General features: G+C 37.1%; 1 protein-coding gene across 6 annotated transcripts in view; it reads left to right on the top strand.

Moving 5' to 3' along the window:
• The window catches only part of ASXL2 (ASXL transcriptional regulator 2), a 113,429-nt gene that overhangs the window by 85,782 nt on the left and 12,218 nt on the right, over nt 1–15,429 (top strand). For all 6 annotated transcript variants that reach the window (XM_061433091.1, XM_061433086.1, XM_061433087.1 and 3 more), the window contains 4 exons: nt 1,142–1,305; nt 6,325–6,421; nt 10,138–10,243; nt 12,706–13,417. In XM_061433091.1, coding sequence (XP_061289075.1) covers nt 1,142–1,305; nt 6,325–6,421; nt 10,138–10,243; nt 12,706–13,417 — 1,079 coding nt within the window. The remainder of the gene's footprint in view (nt 1–1,141; nt 1,306–6,324; nt 6,422–10,137; nt 10,244–12,705; nt 13,418–15,429) is intronic.

Raw genomic sequence — 15,429 nt, forward strand, 5'->3', positions numbered from 1 at the left:
GCCTAAAAAAAAAAAAAAACAACTGCGCTGGCAAATGTATTGATTGCCAGCTAAAAGAGATCATCTGGAAGCTACTTCTGTGCAGCTCGTCAGTCTGCAAGACACACCCGGGCACCAGAATTTTCAGTCTTCTAGGACCTGTTTTTGCTTGTGATTACCTTTGAAGAAAACCTCCATCATGAGAGGATCTGAAATATAGACTCACAAAAGTAGAGATAAATCAGGAAGGAGAAAATGTTAAGTAACTTTAAAAGCTATGGTATTCACAGAAAGACATAAAAGATGATATCGCATCCATGAAAGAACAGAATAATACTGTTTTTAAAAATCAGAAAATAAAGAGTTCCAGGATATTAGATACTATGGGAGCAGAGATAAAAAATTCTAGTAGAAGTACTTAAAGTTAGAGGTGGAAAAATTTCCTAGTACATAGGTCAAAGGAGAGATTCAAAAAGAGAAGGTAAAGTGGGAATGTGAGTCTAGCCTGTCCAATGTCTTAAATAGTGGAAATGTCAGAAAGGCCAGAAATTGAAAGGGGGGCAATAATGCAAGAATACAGGAAAAATAATGTGAGAAAATTCTGTAGAATTGAAAGCCACAGATTCCATTTATGTTTTAAACTGTGTTCTCAACTCTATCAGTGTCTAGAAAGACTGAAACCTTCCTATTGTGAACAGACTTTCTGTAACTGCTAAGCTGCTCAATCGTAACATTTTTAGCTAATGCAGAGAAAATTGATGAAAATAATTATGGGAAGAGAAAAAGAGCCTCGGTGTAATTTATAGAGATATTTGAATTTTCTACTTTTCAGTCATTCTATGTATGTGTTATAAACTTCTCAATTCCATTAGGGAAATGATCAAATCTCAAACATAAAATGCATTTTTTAGTATGACAAAAGATTCACTTTTACAGTTTATTCCAGTTTTGCAGGGGAGATAACATATTTTTTTTTTATCCCTTATGAATGAACAAAATTTGCTTTGTTTATTTCTAAGAACCTTAAGTGTTATCTTCTTCATAGTGTGATATTTTAAAGTAATGACAGCCATGACATTTTTGCACTGCAGAGCAAGGTATAGTTTAGAAAGAAACAGGAATGTGAAGAAGGCCCAGGTGATTCTTCTCCATGTTTTTACAGGGCAAATGAAGAGAACTAAATGTGCTGAGATTGATGTTGAGACGCCAGATTCCATTCTGGTTAATACAAACCTACGAGCGCTAATCAACAAACACACCTTTTCAGTCCTTCCTGGAGACTGCCAACAGCGACTGCTTTTACTACTTCCAGAGGTGGATCGACAGGTGTGTTCTTTCAAGCATATCAGCCGTTTTCTAACCCTTCTGGGGCTTCTTTCAGCCATCACCTTTAGAACTCCGTAAGATTTTTAAAATGGTTTTTGTGTGTATGTGTAAAGAAGTGATATCAAAGGTATTAATAAGAAAAACAATATTTCTTGTAAGTGTTCTTAATTGGGTGGCCCTGTAAAGCTTATAAAGAAAAAGAACCCTCTTATCAGAAATGTCAGGATTTGGAATAAAATTTGTCTAGCTATCATATTAGGATGTAGACATCCACAGAGTATAATTCAGAAGGAAGAATTGTCCTAAGACATTACATGGGGTGTTTCAATGGATCTTTTGATGAGATTAAGAATGTTATTTTCATTTTTTGTTAAACTTTTCTAAAACACTTTTTGCTTTAATAATACACTTATAATGTCAGCAAATTTGGAAAACCCAGCTGTGGCCACAGGACTGGAAAATGTCAGTTTTCCATCACAATTCCAAAGAAGGGCAGTGCTAAAGAATGTTCAAACTACCAGCCATTTGTGCTCACTTCCCATGCTAGCAAGGCTGTGCTCAAAATCCTTCAAGCTAGGCTTTAGACTTGGATCAAGAATTTCCAGATGTACAAAGTAAGTTGCCAGCATTCGTTGGATCATAGAGAAAGCAAGGGAATTCCAGAAAAACATATACTTCTGTTTCGTTGTCTACGTGAACACCTTTGACTGTGTGGATCACAAAAGACTGGAAAATTCTTAAAGAGATGGAAATACCAGACTATCTTATCTGTCTCCTGAGAAACCTGTATATGGGTCAAGAAGCACAGTTAGAACCTTACATGGAACAACAGACTGGTTCCAAATTGGGAATAGAGTACAACAAGGCTGTATATTGTCTTCCTGTTTGTTTAATTTATATGCAGAGTAAATCATGAGAATTACTGGGCTGGATGAGTTACAAGCTGGAATCAGGATTGCTAAGAGAAATACCAAGAACCTCATATGCAGATAATACCACTAATAGCAGAAAGCGAAGAGGAACTAAAGAACCTCTTGATGAGGGTGAAAGAGGAGATTGAAAAAGCTCGCCTAAAACTCAGCATTAAACAAACTTAAGATCATGGCATCTGGTCTCATCACTTCATGGCAAATAGAAGGCGAAAAAATGGAAGCAATGGCAGATTTCTCTTCTTGGGCTCTAGAATTACCGTGGATGGTGACTGCAGCCATGAAATTAGAAGACGTTTGCTTCTTGAAAGGAAAGCTATGACAAACTTAAGACAGCATATTAAACAGCAAAGACATCACTTTGCTGACAAAGGTCCATCTAGTCAAAGCTGTGGTTTTTCCAGTAGTCATGTACGGATGTGAGAGTTGAACCCTAAAGAAGGCTGACCACCAAAGAATTGATGCTTTCGAACTGTGGTGCTGGCGAAGACTCTTTGAGAGTCCCTTGGACATCAGGGAGATCAAACTAGATATCCTAAAGGAAATCAACGCTGAATATTCATTGGAAGGATTGTTGCTGAAGCTGAAGCTCCAATACTTTGGCCACCTAATGTGAAGAACTGACTCATTGAAATAGACCCTGATGCTGGGAGAGGTTGAAGGCAAAAGGAGAAGAGGGTGGCAGAGGATGAGTTGTTTGGATAGAATCAGTGATTCAGTGGACATGAACTTGGGCAAACTCCAGGAGATAGTGAGGGACAGGGAGGCCTGGTGTGCTGCAGTCCATGGGTTCACAAAGAGTTGGACGCGACTTAGTGACTGAACAACAACAAAATCCAAAATAGTTTGTACTCCTTAATAAAACTAAATGGTACCTAGTAGAAACACTAAAGGTTTGGAAGAATCTTGGCAGGGACCAGAGAAATTTAAGTTGGTCAGGAATAAGGCATAGGTTCAAGACCTAGGCTTTCATCGAGGAAGGAGGAGTGACTAGCAAGTCATTCTCCTTTTTGATCTTCTGTTTCCTCTTCTGCAAAAGGTTCAATATGATTTTGTAAAGTTTTTTTCAATTCTGTGGTTTCTTTAAAAGATTAATGATTATTTCCAAGTATGTACTATGTTCTAAGCAATGTGTAAGGCATTTCACTTTTTTCTAATCATTTAAAAACAGGATGGTAGAGATTTGTTTTACCTGTATTATAGTAAGAGAACTAGATATGTCCTCTAGTTTGTAGTAAGAGATTATAAGTAAGCTATACAGATCATTATAGCTATTTGACTATAAAGTCAAAACTAAATTCTTTCTTATTCTGAAAATCATCTTTCTACTAAACTATATTGATACCAGTTTTTATATTGCTATGAATTAGCACGTGTGAAAGGTCAGATTCCATTTCTGGGGAGTCAGATAAGTCAGTGTACTACCAGCAGTAGGGAAAGGAAGTAAAATGGATCCTTCCCAGCTATTGCTGTCCCTGCCTTAACATTTCTTGGAGAAATTGCAGATTTGGGGATCCCCAGTTCTTGGTTAGAACAAGTAAGGAGACTGAAGTTTTGGGAGAGTTTTTAAAGAACTTCTCTTATTGCCTGGTATTGCTCTCATCATTTTTAAAGACTCAAGTTTGTAGGTTGGGGCTAATAACACAAGACCTAATAGAGAAGGTCTATCTGTAGAACTTTATTGTGGGTTTCTTTAAACTGTCTTATGACTAAAATGAACTGTCTTATGACTAATGGTCCTTGTCCTCTGTTAGAGGGGATCTTGCTATCTTCAGTTTTGAAATTAAAAGGCACCTTAGAACTTACAGGCTTTCTGTTGAGTGCAGTCCTGTTGTGTATGCTTAATAGGAGGCTGCTTGACTGTCGTTTTCAGTTACTGTGGTGGGAAGGCACGGTAATCTGAGAACAGGGAGTATGGAATTTATTAATGAAATTATTAGTGAATGTTTTAGTGATTCTGCCTCATTGTCCAATGAAATTTGGAGTTTATCCAAAATTCTGGTTATTATTAGCATGAAACATTGGACACCATATTTCAGTGTATGGAGTACCCAACAATGAACAGTAGGGAAAGCATTATGTAGACCAGAGGAAAGAATAAGGAAGGAGTGTGGATTAAAACACCTCTCTTCAGATATATTTGAAGGTCTGTCTATGGAAGAGGTAAACTTCGTTTCTCCAGGAAACAAATTTGGAGTCAAAATAACCTTAAAAAAAAATAGAGCTCTTAAACTGTAGAATGGACTGACTTGTTTTGGAGTAACTTGCTCAACACTGCAATGTTCAAGGAGATGTTGAATGACCTGTTCTCATAGGAAAGTCAGTTACTCCTCTGCCAAATCTATAGAATACAAAACAGCAGTCAGCAAGCTTCTTAGCATGCAGGCCAATTTCAACCCACTGCCTGTTTTTGTAAATAAAGTTTTATTGGTATTCAGACATTTCAGTTAGTTTCTGCATATTATCTATAGCTACAACAGAGTTAAGCTGTTGCAGCAGAGACCATATGACCTATCTGTCCTTTAACAGAAAAAGTTTCTGCTCTAGAGCCAGAGGAATATCGTCCTGGCCCAGATAGATTTAGAAAGTAAAGTGAATTGAGTTCCTTAATCCCTAAGATGTCCCAATAGTTACCTAAATTTTCTTCAAAACTTTGTGACTTTAAACTATTAATCCATCAAGAATATTTTTTATGTTGCTCTGAAATTGTGGTTCAGCTTTATTTTCTACTGACTAGATGGCCAGCTATTCCAGCACTACATGTTTATATAACCATCCTTTTCCTCTCAGTTTGAATTACCATCTTTGTTATATATTCTTCTATTTACATGCAGTATGTATTTATAGGCAGTCTTCTCCTTCAGTTATTTCTTTGCTCACTCTAATGCTAGTAATAAGTGTTTTGATTGTAGTGACTTTGTGTGGTATGTTTAGTACTTAGGCAGTTCCCCTCTCAGTTTTCCATATAAATTTTAAAATCATTTTATTAATGAAGAATCTGCATAGGGGTTCTGGTAGGAATCTAGATGTTACCTTTGAGAGAATGGCGGTTAATAACATTGCAAGTGTAAAGAAGAATCTTAAAACCTTTTGGCATGACATCACAAATCAGGTCAGTAGACAAATGAAGGAAATACCTTCAAATTATGTGGCTGTTTTACTGTGTAAAAGTAAACATGCAAAAGATTCTCACAAAATAAAGATAAGGAGCCTTATTGAATAATGAGCAGATGATAGGAATTAGCCTTTCACTAGATGGCAAATCTAAGTAGTCAGTAAACAACCAGAAAGACAGATAAAACTAGTAGTCAGGAGAAAGGAAATTTTTATCATTTCAAACTCATTAATAGGTAGAAGTTAAATAGTGTGTTAATATCTCTTGTTGACAAGATAAGGAGTATGCTCGTATATTTCTAGTAGAAATGTGAATTGTTTTAGCCTTTTTAGAAAATAATCTAACAGTCTTTAGTTTTATACACACACAGATATTTCTTTGCTTTCAAAACCTGTCCCATAGATAAAAAGAACTAGTATATTCATCTTTACTGGAATGCTTATTGCAGCTTTGTTGATTATGGGAAGACACTGGAAACAAAGTGTATGTTTATGATTAGGAAATTGGTACATGAATTGAGGGACATTCATACAATGAAATAATCTGCAGCTATTATAGTGGAACTAAAACTATGCCAGTTGAGACACTTTGACATTGTATTATGTAAGAAAAATAAGTTTCAGAGTAGTGTGTAATTTGTCACAGTTTTAGAAAACAAACAATGAACCTTTTAGAAAAATCCTCTTATATATGTATTTATTTGCAGAAGATTCTTTAAGTATAATTAATCAATAAGAAATAGAATTGAGAGGAAGAAAGAGATGAACAGGAAAGAAATTTTTTAGAAAACAAAACAAAACAGTATTACATTATAAAATATTCAAAGTATCCATAATCAGCATGGTATGATTTAGTCTTGTTTCTGTAAAATTTAATGTACACACATTCTTTTCTAAAAAAGACAGGAACATCAAATTCCACATGTTAACATTTGGTTGTCTTCCTGAGCTTTCTGTGGCTTATTCTTTGACCCAGGTTGGTCCAGATGGTCTGATGAAGTTAAATGGCTCAGCCCTTAATAATGAGTTCTTCACTTCAGCAGCCCAAGGCTGGAAGGAAAGACTTTCAGAAGGTAACTGTTAACTTATGTGTCTCCTAGAATGTGTATGCATGGGGAGGGCATATTGGCAGCTCTGAGCCTCAATAGGTGTTTGCCCAGTTTGGGAAGGCAAAGGACAGAACATTTCATAGGGAAGAACTAGTGAAATACATTGCTAGACTTTTATCTAGAGCACATAACCAAGTTTGGCTCCAGATGGAGTTCAGCAAGATGTTTGTTCAAGGATTTAAACTTTCCTGGGAAGCTGAAAATATACAGATTTTTAGGCCCTATTTCTAAAGATTCTGTTTCATTATTTCTAGCTTCATGCTTGGCAGTTGATAGAGTGAGTTATTTCATGGCATTATGAATCATGGTTTGGTAAACAATGAGATAACTTCTTTCTCACTGCCCCATATCAACGAAACTAACAGTAAAAAGAATTACTAAGAACTTTTTAAAAATCTACTTTATTGAGAAATGTTTTATGTACTATAAAATTCACCCATTTGAGGTGTACAGTTCAGTGGCAGCTAGAGTGCTTTAATAAATACAAATTACGACCAAGAATTGCTAACTGTGGTCATTGGTTTGCCATGTTTCTAATTCTGATCTAACGGTTTTACAGAGGGTAAATTATAAAGCATAAAAAGAGTAATTGACTGTGTTTGCATAGCATATAATTATCAGTCACTATTAGCAGTTCTTAAGCCTGACTGCTCATTATACTCACTTGTGGTATTTTTTTTATACTGACATCTGGGCCTCACTCTCAGTTTTTGTTTTGCGTGGAGTTTCAGTGGGGGTTTTTTGTTTGATTTTTTTCCCCAAGTGATTCTAATGTTCATCCATTATTAAAGCCACTGACTATTTTTTTTTTAACTTTTTATTTTGTTTTGGGGTATAGCTGATAAACAAACAATGTTGTGTTAGTTTCAGCTAAACAGTGAAAGGACTCAAACAATATTATGTTAGTTTCAGCTAAACAGTGAAAGGACTCAAACAATGTTATGTTAGTTTCAGCTGAACAGTGAAAGGACTTAGCCATACATATACACATATCCATTCTCCCCCAAACTCCCCTCTCATACAGTCTGCCATATAACATTGAGTTCCGTATGCTATACAATAGGTCCTTGTTGGTTATCCATTTTAAATATAGCAGAGTGTACATGACCTTCCCAAAGTCCCTAACTGTCCCTTCCCCCTGGCAATCAAGCTGGTTCTCAAAGTTTGTGAATCTGTTTCTAAGTTCATTTATATCATTTCTTTTTGGGTTCCACATATAACATGTAACTCCCAGCACCATTTGTTTAAGAGGCTGTCTTTCCAACATTGTGGAATCTTGCTTTCTTTGTCATAGATTAATTGATCATAGGTGCATGAGCTTTTGGAGAAGGAAATGGCAACCCACTCCAGTGTTCTTGCCTGGAAAATCCGAGGGACGGGGGAGCCTGGTGGGCTGTCGTCTCTGGGGTCGCACAGAGTCGGACACAACTGAAGCAACTTAGCAGTAGCATCATGAGCTTTGGAAAAGGAAATGGCAACCCACTCCAATATTCTTGCCTGGAGAATCCCATGGACACAGGAGCCTGACAGGCTACAGTCTTTGGGGTCGCAAGAGTCAGACATGACTAAGCAGCTAAGCATAGCACAGCATGGGCTTATTTCTGGGTTTTCTATCCTGTTCTATTGATCTGTGTTTCTATTTTTGTGCCAGTACCATACTGTTTTGATGACTGTAGTTTTGTAGTATGTGACTGTATAATTTTTATTTCAAATACTGTATGTGTCACTACACATAGAATACAAAATAACACTTGAAAATTATGGGAGGTTGTGCCAAGGAATTAGCTTTGTGAAAACAAGTGTGAGCAGCTTTAAAATAAATACAGTTATAAGGGGAGCACTGGGAATGCTATTCATTGCTCATTTTTTGTCAGATCACTGATGGAGCTAATTGACCAGCTAATTAATATCTATATTTTTCATTATAGTTGTTATAGAAGTGATCACTACAACTGTGTAGAAGGGATCACTTACTGATTACTTTTGACCTTTCTCTTGAAGATTTCTATGAACAGAGACCCCATTTTTCTGAAGGAGTCAGAATCACTTGAGCACTTTAAAACATATCTGTTACCAGTACTTTTTTTTTTTTTTAAGAATAATTTAGATTTATGTTCCCTACTCCCCAACTTTTTAAAGTAGATATTATAAACAGTGCTACCTCTATTATTATGTTACTTTTTTTTTAAATATGAGCAGTCACTGCTATACCTGTACATGCTATCATATTTTATGAGTAGCAAAAACTTGGAACACTGTACACATGTGAACAGAGTTCAGTATTATTTATCCCTCTTTTTATTAAGCCCAGTAGACACAACCAAAAAGCAGAAGTTCTAGGTGGATTCTGATGGCTAAATCCCTCTTCTTCCACTCATATGCCCAAGACTGTGATAAGTGTTCGGAGAAGGCAATGGCACCCCACTCCAGTACTCTTGCCTGGAAAATCCCATGGACGGAGGAGCCTGGTGGGCTGCAGTCCATGGGGTCACTAGGAGTCGGACACGACTGAGCGACTTCACTTTCACTTTTCATTTTTATACATTGGAGAAGGAAATGGCAGCCCACTCCAGTGTTCTTGCCTGGAGAATCCCAGGGATGGGGGAGCCTGGTAGGCTGCCGTCTATAGAGTCACAGAGTCAGACATGACTGAAGTGACTTAGCAGCAGCAGCAGTGGTAAGTATTAGATGCCCTCTAACACTTTTCCTTCCCCTCTTCTTATACTTCTAAGACCTAAGAGGTCTTATACTTCAAATACACTCTTTCCACTTATTCTTTGATGTCCTGGGTATTAGAGAATTAACAGGAAACAGCACGACTGAAGTGACTTAGCAGCAGTCTGTCTCAGGAACAGGTTTTAAGATGGCCTACCAAGCACATTCATTGTTCTGTACTGATGGAGTGGGAAAGATTGAGACGTGATTGGTAGTATATGAAAATAAATGGCATATTCAGAGCAGCTGAGTCTTTGGCATAATGAGTGTCTTGTTGCTAGGGCACTAGACTCATACAGTTTCTGGAACAATTAGAAAACTGACAACTCCAAAAATAGCTCTCTACCTTTTCACTGGAACCTCAAAATGTCTTTAAGCAGGGCCATAGGTGTTCATTATGCTGTTAAAGCTAAAAGGCCTAAAATACAAGTTGTCTCAGAGAAAGTGAAAGCGAAAGTTGTTCATTTGTGTCCGACTGTCTGCGACCTATGGACTGCACAGTCCATGGAATTCTCCAGGCCAGAATACTGGAGTGGGTAGCCTTTTCCTTCTCGAGGGGATCTTCCCAACCCAGGTCTCCTACATTAAATAAAACTCAAATAATAAAATGTTCAGTGTCATTGTTTACCAAAAGCATATGACTCTTTTTTCCAGTGGGAAAAAAAGTTTATAAAAAATCTATAGGGAATATTAGGAGCTGGAAGGGAATGATACAAGGAAAATCCAGAGAAAAAGCCCACTTAAACTCAGCTGAGTACTGGAAACTACATGGGCTGGGATGCAAGTGTGTATGTTTCAACTTATGGCACTTACGGAGTTCTCCCTTACAGGAGGAATTTGGGGAGATTTCTGTTCCTTTCACATGATAATATTACTCCTTCATGATTCTATCATGATTTGCCAGTAGTGGAAAGCTGCAAACAACACATTCCTATTGAACATCTCTTTTTTCTGGTACATTGTAGGTGAGTTTACACCGGAGATGCAGGTGAGAATTCGACAAGAGATTGAGAAGGAGAAGAAAGTAGAGCCGTGGAAAGAACAATTCTTTGAAAGCTACTATGGTCAGAGGTAATATCAAGACAGGTTTTATAAACCAAATCTGTTAATTCCTATATATATGTCATGTGTTACTTCATCTAACTACCTTCCCAGAAAATCTAGTCTGCAATTTTCTTCATTTTTTTTTACCAAGAATATTTTTTCTTCTTATAATCCTTAGGTACACAGAATTGGATTTCTCATAACCTTGAACTCTTAACACATTGCCATTATAGATGGTATGGTTTCTTAAAAAAAAGAAAAGATTTTATTTTCTTGAATTCGAGTCCTTTCTTTGGATAGATTGGCTTTTTTTCCAGTAACTTTTTAATGTATAAGAATACAGAAGTTCTATACTTCTTTTTTTTTTAACTGTAGGCAGTTATCGCACAATAGGATGACTTATCCAGAATCACTAAGGATCCTATAATACATGCCATGATGTTCAACATGTAATTAAACAGCCTTTCTTCTCTAAAAGACACTCTGAGAGATACACATAGCTCAATCAAGATACAGACTCTTTTCTCAAGGCACTGTAGTCTGAGTCTTGTTTTTTCCTTAACAGAATCTTAATGGGAGGAATTCCCTAGCAGTCCAGTGGTTAGCACTCAGCACTTTTACTGCGATGACACAAGTTCAAGCCCTGATTGGGGATCTAAGATCCCACAAGCCACAAAGCATCCGCCCCCCACCCCCCAGAAAAAAAAAAAACTTAATGGGAACACTTAATAGATGACAATGAAGCTGTATTGTTTGAAATAGAATTGAATACCCAGAGTCTTAATTGTCTGTTAGTTTCTCTTCCTTCCTTATGTATACCTAATGGCAACCTTTAAGGATACTCCATAATCACAGCTTGAGAACAAACGGCTCTTTTCCTTATCTCCCAGTCCTTATCCTCTCTGTGGTCATTTCAGAAGTGATTCTTAATGAAATGAAGAGCCCAGTACACTGATTTTTTTACCTTCTTGGTGTGAGCTTTGAGCTGTTCTACAGAAATCAAAGTGAATACATTTAGACCATGATCACAGGTGGCAGTTATTCTATAAATATTGTTCATTCCAAGCGTTACAGCCATTCTTGGGTCTTTATGTTTTTAGCTGTTACTTTCTGCCAGCTTTTTGGGGAGGACTACATTTGATTACTGTACAAATTTGTCCTTAGCCATTCCATCTCAGGGGTACAGGACTGATTATTTGAAGTCACCAAAGAGGACTATCTTACTTTTACTTGTACAGTATTCTGAGACATTAGGGGAAATCTGTAGTGAACCCTCCAGTGTAGTCTAGCTGTTAGCCAGGAAGTCCTACTTGGCCTTCATTCCCAGGATAGCTCAGAGGCATTTAATCTCAGAATTTTAGAGCTATACCAAGTGAAATTTAAGCAGATTTTCCAAAAATTCAGTTTTCATTTTCAACCTCTGGAGATGAGTCAGCTCTCCTACTGTTTCCTCTGGTTTCCTTAGATTTCTTGGGCCAGCCTTTCTACGGGTACTTCAGAACAAAGCTGTTCAGTTCAGTCGCTCAGTCGTGTCTGACTCTACAGCCCCATGGACTGCAGCACACCAGGCTTCCCTGTCCATCACCAACTCCCAGAGCTTACTCAAACTCATGTCCATTGAGTCGGTGATGCCATCCAACCATCTCATCCTCTGTTGTCCCCTCCTCCTCCTGCCTTCAGTCTTTCCCAGCATCGGGGGCTTTACCAGTGAGTCAGTTCTTCGCATTAGGTGGCCAAGTATTGGAGCTTCAGCTTCAGCATCAGTCCTTCCAGTGAATATTCAGGACTGATTTCCTTTAGGATGGACTGAACTGGTTTGATCTTCTTGCTGTCCAAGCTGATTACAGTCCAAACCCACAATCCTAGGGAACATGGGTCTTTGGCTTCTTTCACTTCTCTGTGGGAAGTCTGTGGTGCGTGCCTCTAGACAATGTAGCTCCTTTGTAAGCAGAAGTAATAATAATAATAATTAACATTACATTGAGGATTTATTATGTCCTTGGTACACTGTTCTAAGTACTTTACATGCATTAGTTACTCATCCTAGCAACACTGTGAAATGATTAGCCTCAATGTATTATTAAAGAAATGAGGTGGTTGGATAGTATGACCGATTCAATGAACAAGAATTTGAGCAAACTCTGGGAGATAGTGAAGGACTGGGAAGCCTGACATACTGCAGTCCATGGGGTCGCAAAGAGACAAACATGACTTAGTGACTCAACAACAACACTGCTAAAGAAACTGAGACAGAGAGGCTACTCACTTACTTAATATCACATGGATAGTAGGTATCAGAGCCAGGATTTGAATCTAGGTGCTCTAGCTCCAGACCTTTCACTAATATTAATAATAGTGATGTTAATATATAAAGATTACTGACTAAGTATCACAGGTTCTTCCAGATATTGCCATATACATTATCTCATAATATATTCAATAACATAGGCGATTTCTCAACTACAGTATTTTTTTCTTCCACCCTTTAGTTCTGGCCTGAGTCTTGAAGATTCAAAGAAATTGACAGCTTCACCCAATGATCCCAAAGTAAAGAAAACCCCAGCTGAGCAACCAAAATCTACGCTTCCTTCAGAGGCCTCGCCTGTCAGTGTAGTCCCAGTAGTTCCCCAGTTAGAATCTAAAGAGGAAGTACTGCAGATGCCATCACCAGTCAGAAAAGAAGAGCATGAAAGCCAAGATAAGACACAGCCACACTCCACAGAGCCCCTTCTTTCCCCAGCTACCAATACAAATGAGCTTAGCAGCATTCCTCCCATCAAGTGCCCGAAGGATGAGGCTCTTGTGGAGCAAAAGCCAGTTGCCTCTGCTGAACAGGAATCTGAGAAAAAGAATCATCTCACTACAGCTTCAAATTATAATAAAAATGAAAGCCAGGAAGCTTTAGTTACTTCCCTGAGCAAACCCAAGAGTCCTGGGGTAGAAACAACAGTAATGAAGCCCACAGTAGAAGCAGGTCCACAGGAGACAACTATGAAAGAGCCTCCATCAACTCTGGCTGATCACAGCCCAGAAAGCCTCAAGAGGAAATCTTCTCTCACCCAAGAAGAGGCCCCAACAAGCTGGGAGAAAAGGCCGCGTGTCACTGAGCATCGCCAGCACCAGCAGCCATTTCAAGTCTCCCCACAGCCCTTTCTCAGTAGAGGGGACAGGTTCCAGGTGCGGAGAGTACCACCTCTCAAGGTAAGAAAGCAGGAAGAATTGAAGAAGAGAGATGGTCTGAACAAGTTTTTGGTTTTGCCTACTAAATTTCAAGTGTTTGTGATGTTTCTTAATGTGGAAGCAGTGGTATGTATTTGATATGTGTGTAACCATGGTCATATATGAGTAAAATTATTAAGAAACAGACATTTAGAAGTGCATCCTTACAAATCTTTATTGGGATTTGAATACTTATTCAAATATCTGAAAATCTAATGTAATCCACTTCCACCCACCCTCCCTGCTGGCTACTCTTGTATTTTAAGACAATTATGGAATGTATTCTGTAAGTATAATAGTAAACAGAAGGTGTAAGAGATCATGTATCTTTTTATCAAGAGCCATGATGTTTAAGTGTACCTTGACCCTTTTCTTGCTGCCATAACTGATTTGATGTTTTGAGGGTCTGAACTCCCTTTTAGTTCTGTCCTTTTATAGGAAATGTGTGTGGCTGCCATGAATCTCCACTGGTCACTTGAGGGATTATAAGATGGTATAGCCTTACTAAGCTCTGCTGCTTTGGATATGTGATTAACTTGTGCTTCAGCCATACATTGCTGTGTATCAAGATCTTTTAAATTTCTGTAGCAGTGTCACTACCTTCGTGTGTACTTGGTCTTGTGCCTAGCATCAGTTTTCAGTTCATTCTTCATTAATCATATTTATTGATTTAATTTTTTTATTAATAGTATTTATAAGTATTATTGTGTCTGCATGAATTCTGGCACTGGATATTATTCATTCACATTGGAATATAAGTTTAAAAATAAGCCAAATAGAAATACTTTTTTCCCGTTTTAAATTTAACTTAGGTGAACTGAAGTCCTACTGGAAATAACCCTTGAAATACTCCGTTAGAAGTACTTGACCTGTTTCATGCACTATAAGACTCCTCTCCATTTTGCTTCCTTTTACCAATACTATGCTGTTCTTAATTTTAAATTTTGTGGTTTCAGCACTCCGGAATCTCCTTTTCCTTTTTTTGATATTTTTCTACCATTAATACACTCTCATGCTTTGCTGGAGATTTTCATTTTATAATAATCACTTACTATTCTTCTTTAAAAATATGAGAAGCCTTTCTTTAAAGCTTATCTTATCTCTAGACCTGAGAGCTGAGTTACAGTTTAGGTTTTACTTTATATAAATGACACTGGGTAAGAACCATCATTTCTGTTTCCACATCTTATCTGCTAATCCAAAGAGACTGTGCAATGAAAACTTAAATCTTTTGCAACCAAATTTATGTTACTTAACTGTTTTCCTTTTTTTTACACTCCTTCCTCATTTCGAAGCTTTCTAGCAGAAGTGACTTTAGTATTATAACTCTCTTAGACCTTATCCAAATCCCTCTTTCTGAGACAAAGCTTAATGTAATTTAGAACAAATCTTTTAAACAAAACTTAAGTAGAAAAACAAAATTTGAATTTTATTATGAATGTCTTATTGTATAAAATTATATATGCACATGTATCTATCCTACATATATATAATATAAAATATATACATATATATATATATCTACAGAGAGAGATAGAAAACTCAGACATACATTGTATATTTTCCATTCAGTATACAGTTATAACAGAAAGAATCTAATTCCTTTATTCTTTTTCTATACAAGGAGAGGGCTTCTCAGTAAGTTAAGTTGTTGGAATTGTTATCAACACCTAGAAACCTTGTGTGGTTTTCATAATTTAAAAAAAAAAGTATTACATGTCATTTATTCTACATAAACAGGTAGTAGGACTAATTACATAAATAACTGAAATTATTTTTAAGCATTAAGAATTTTTATTTTAACCACTTTGAAGGATTATCCTTATTTCATCAACATGTTATTGATTTTCAGTCATTATGATAGATATTTATTGTGCTGGATATGTTATTCTCAAGGTTATTCTGATGTAAGATGGTTTGTTTCTAATCCTATATATGATTCCTCTAAACACCTGTGCTTTTTACTTTCTTGTTTTTAATTTTCTAGTTTCATC

The sequence above is a fragment of the Bos javanicus genome, chromosome 11 (assembly GCF_032452875.1).
Source record: "Bos javanicus breed banteng chromosome 11, ARS-OSU_banteng_1.0, whole genome shotgun sequence".
NCBI classification, from domain to species: Eukaryota; Metazoa; Chordata; class Mammalia; order Artiodactyla; family Bovidae; genus Bos; species Bos javanicus.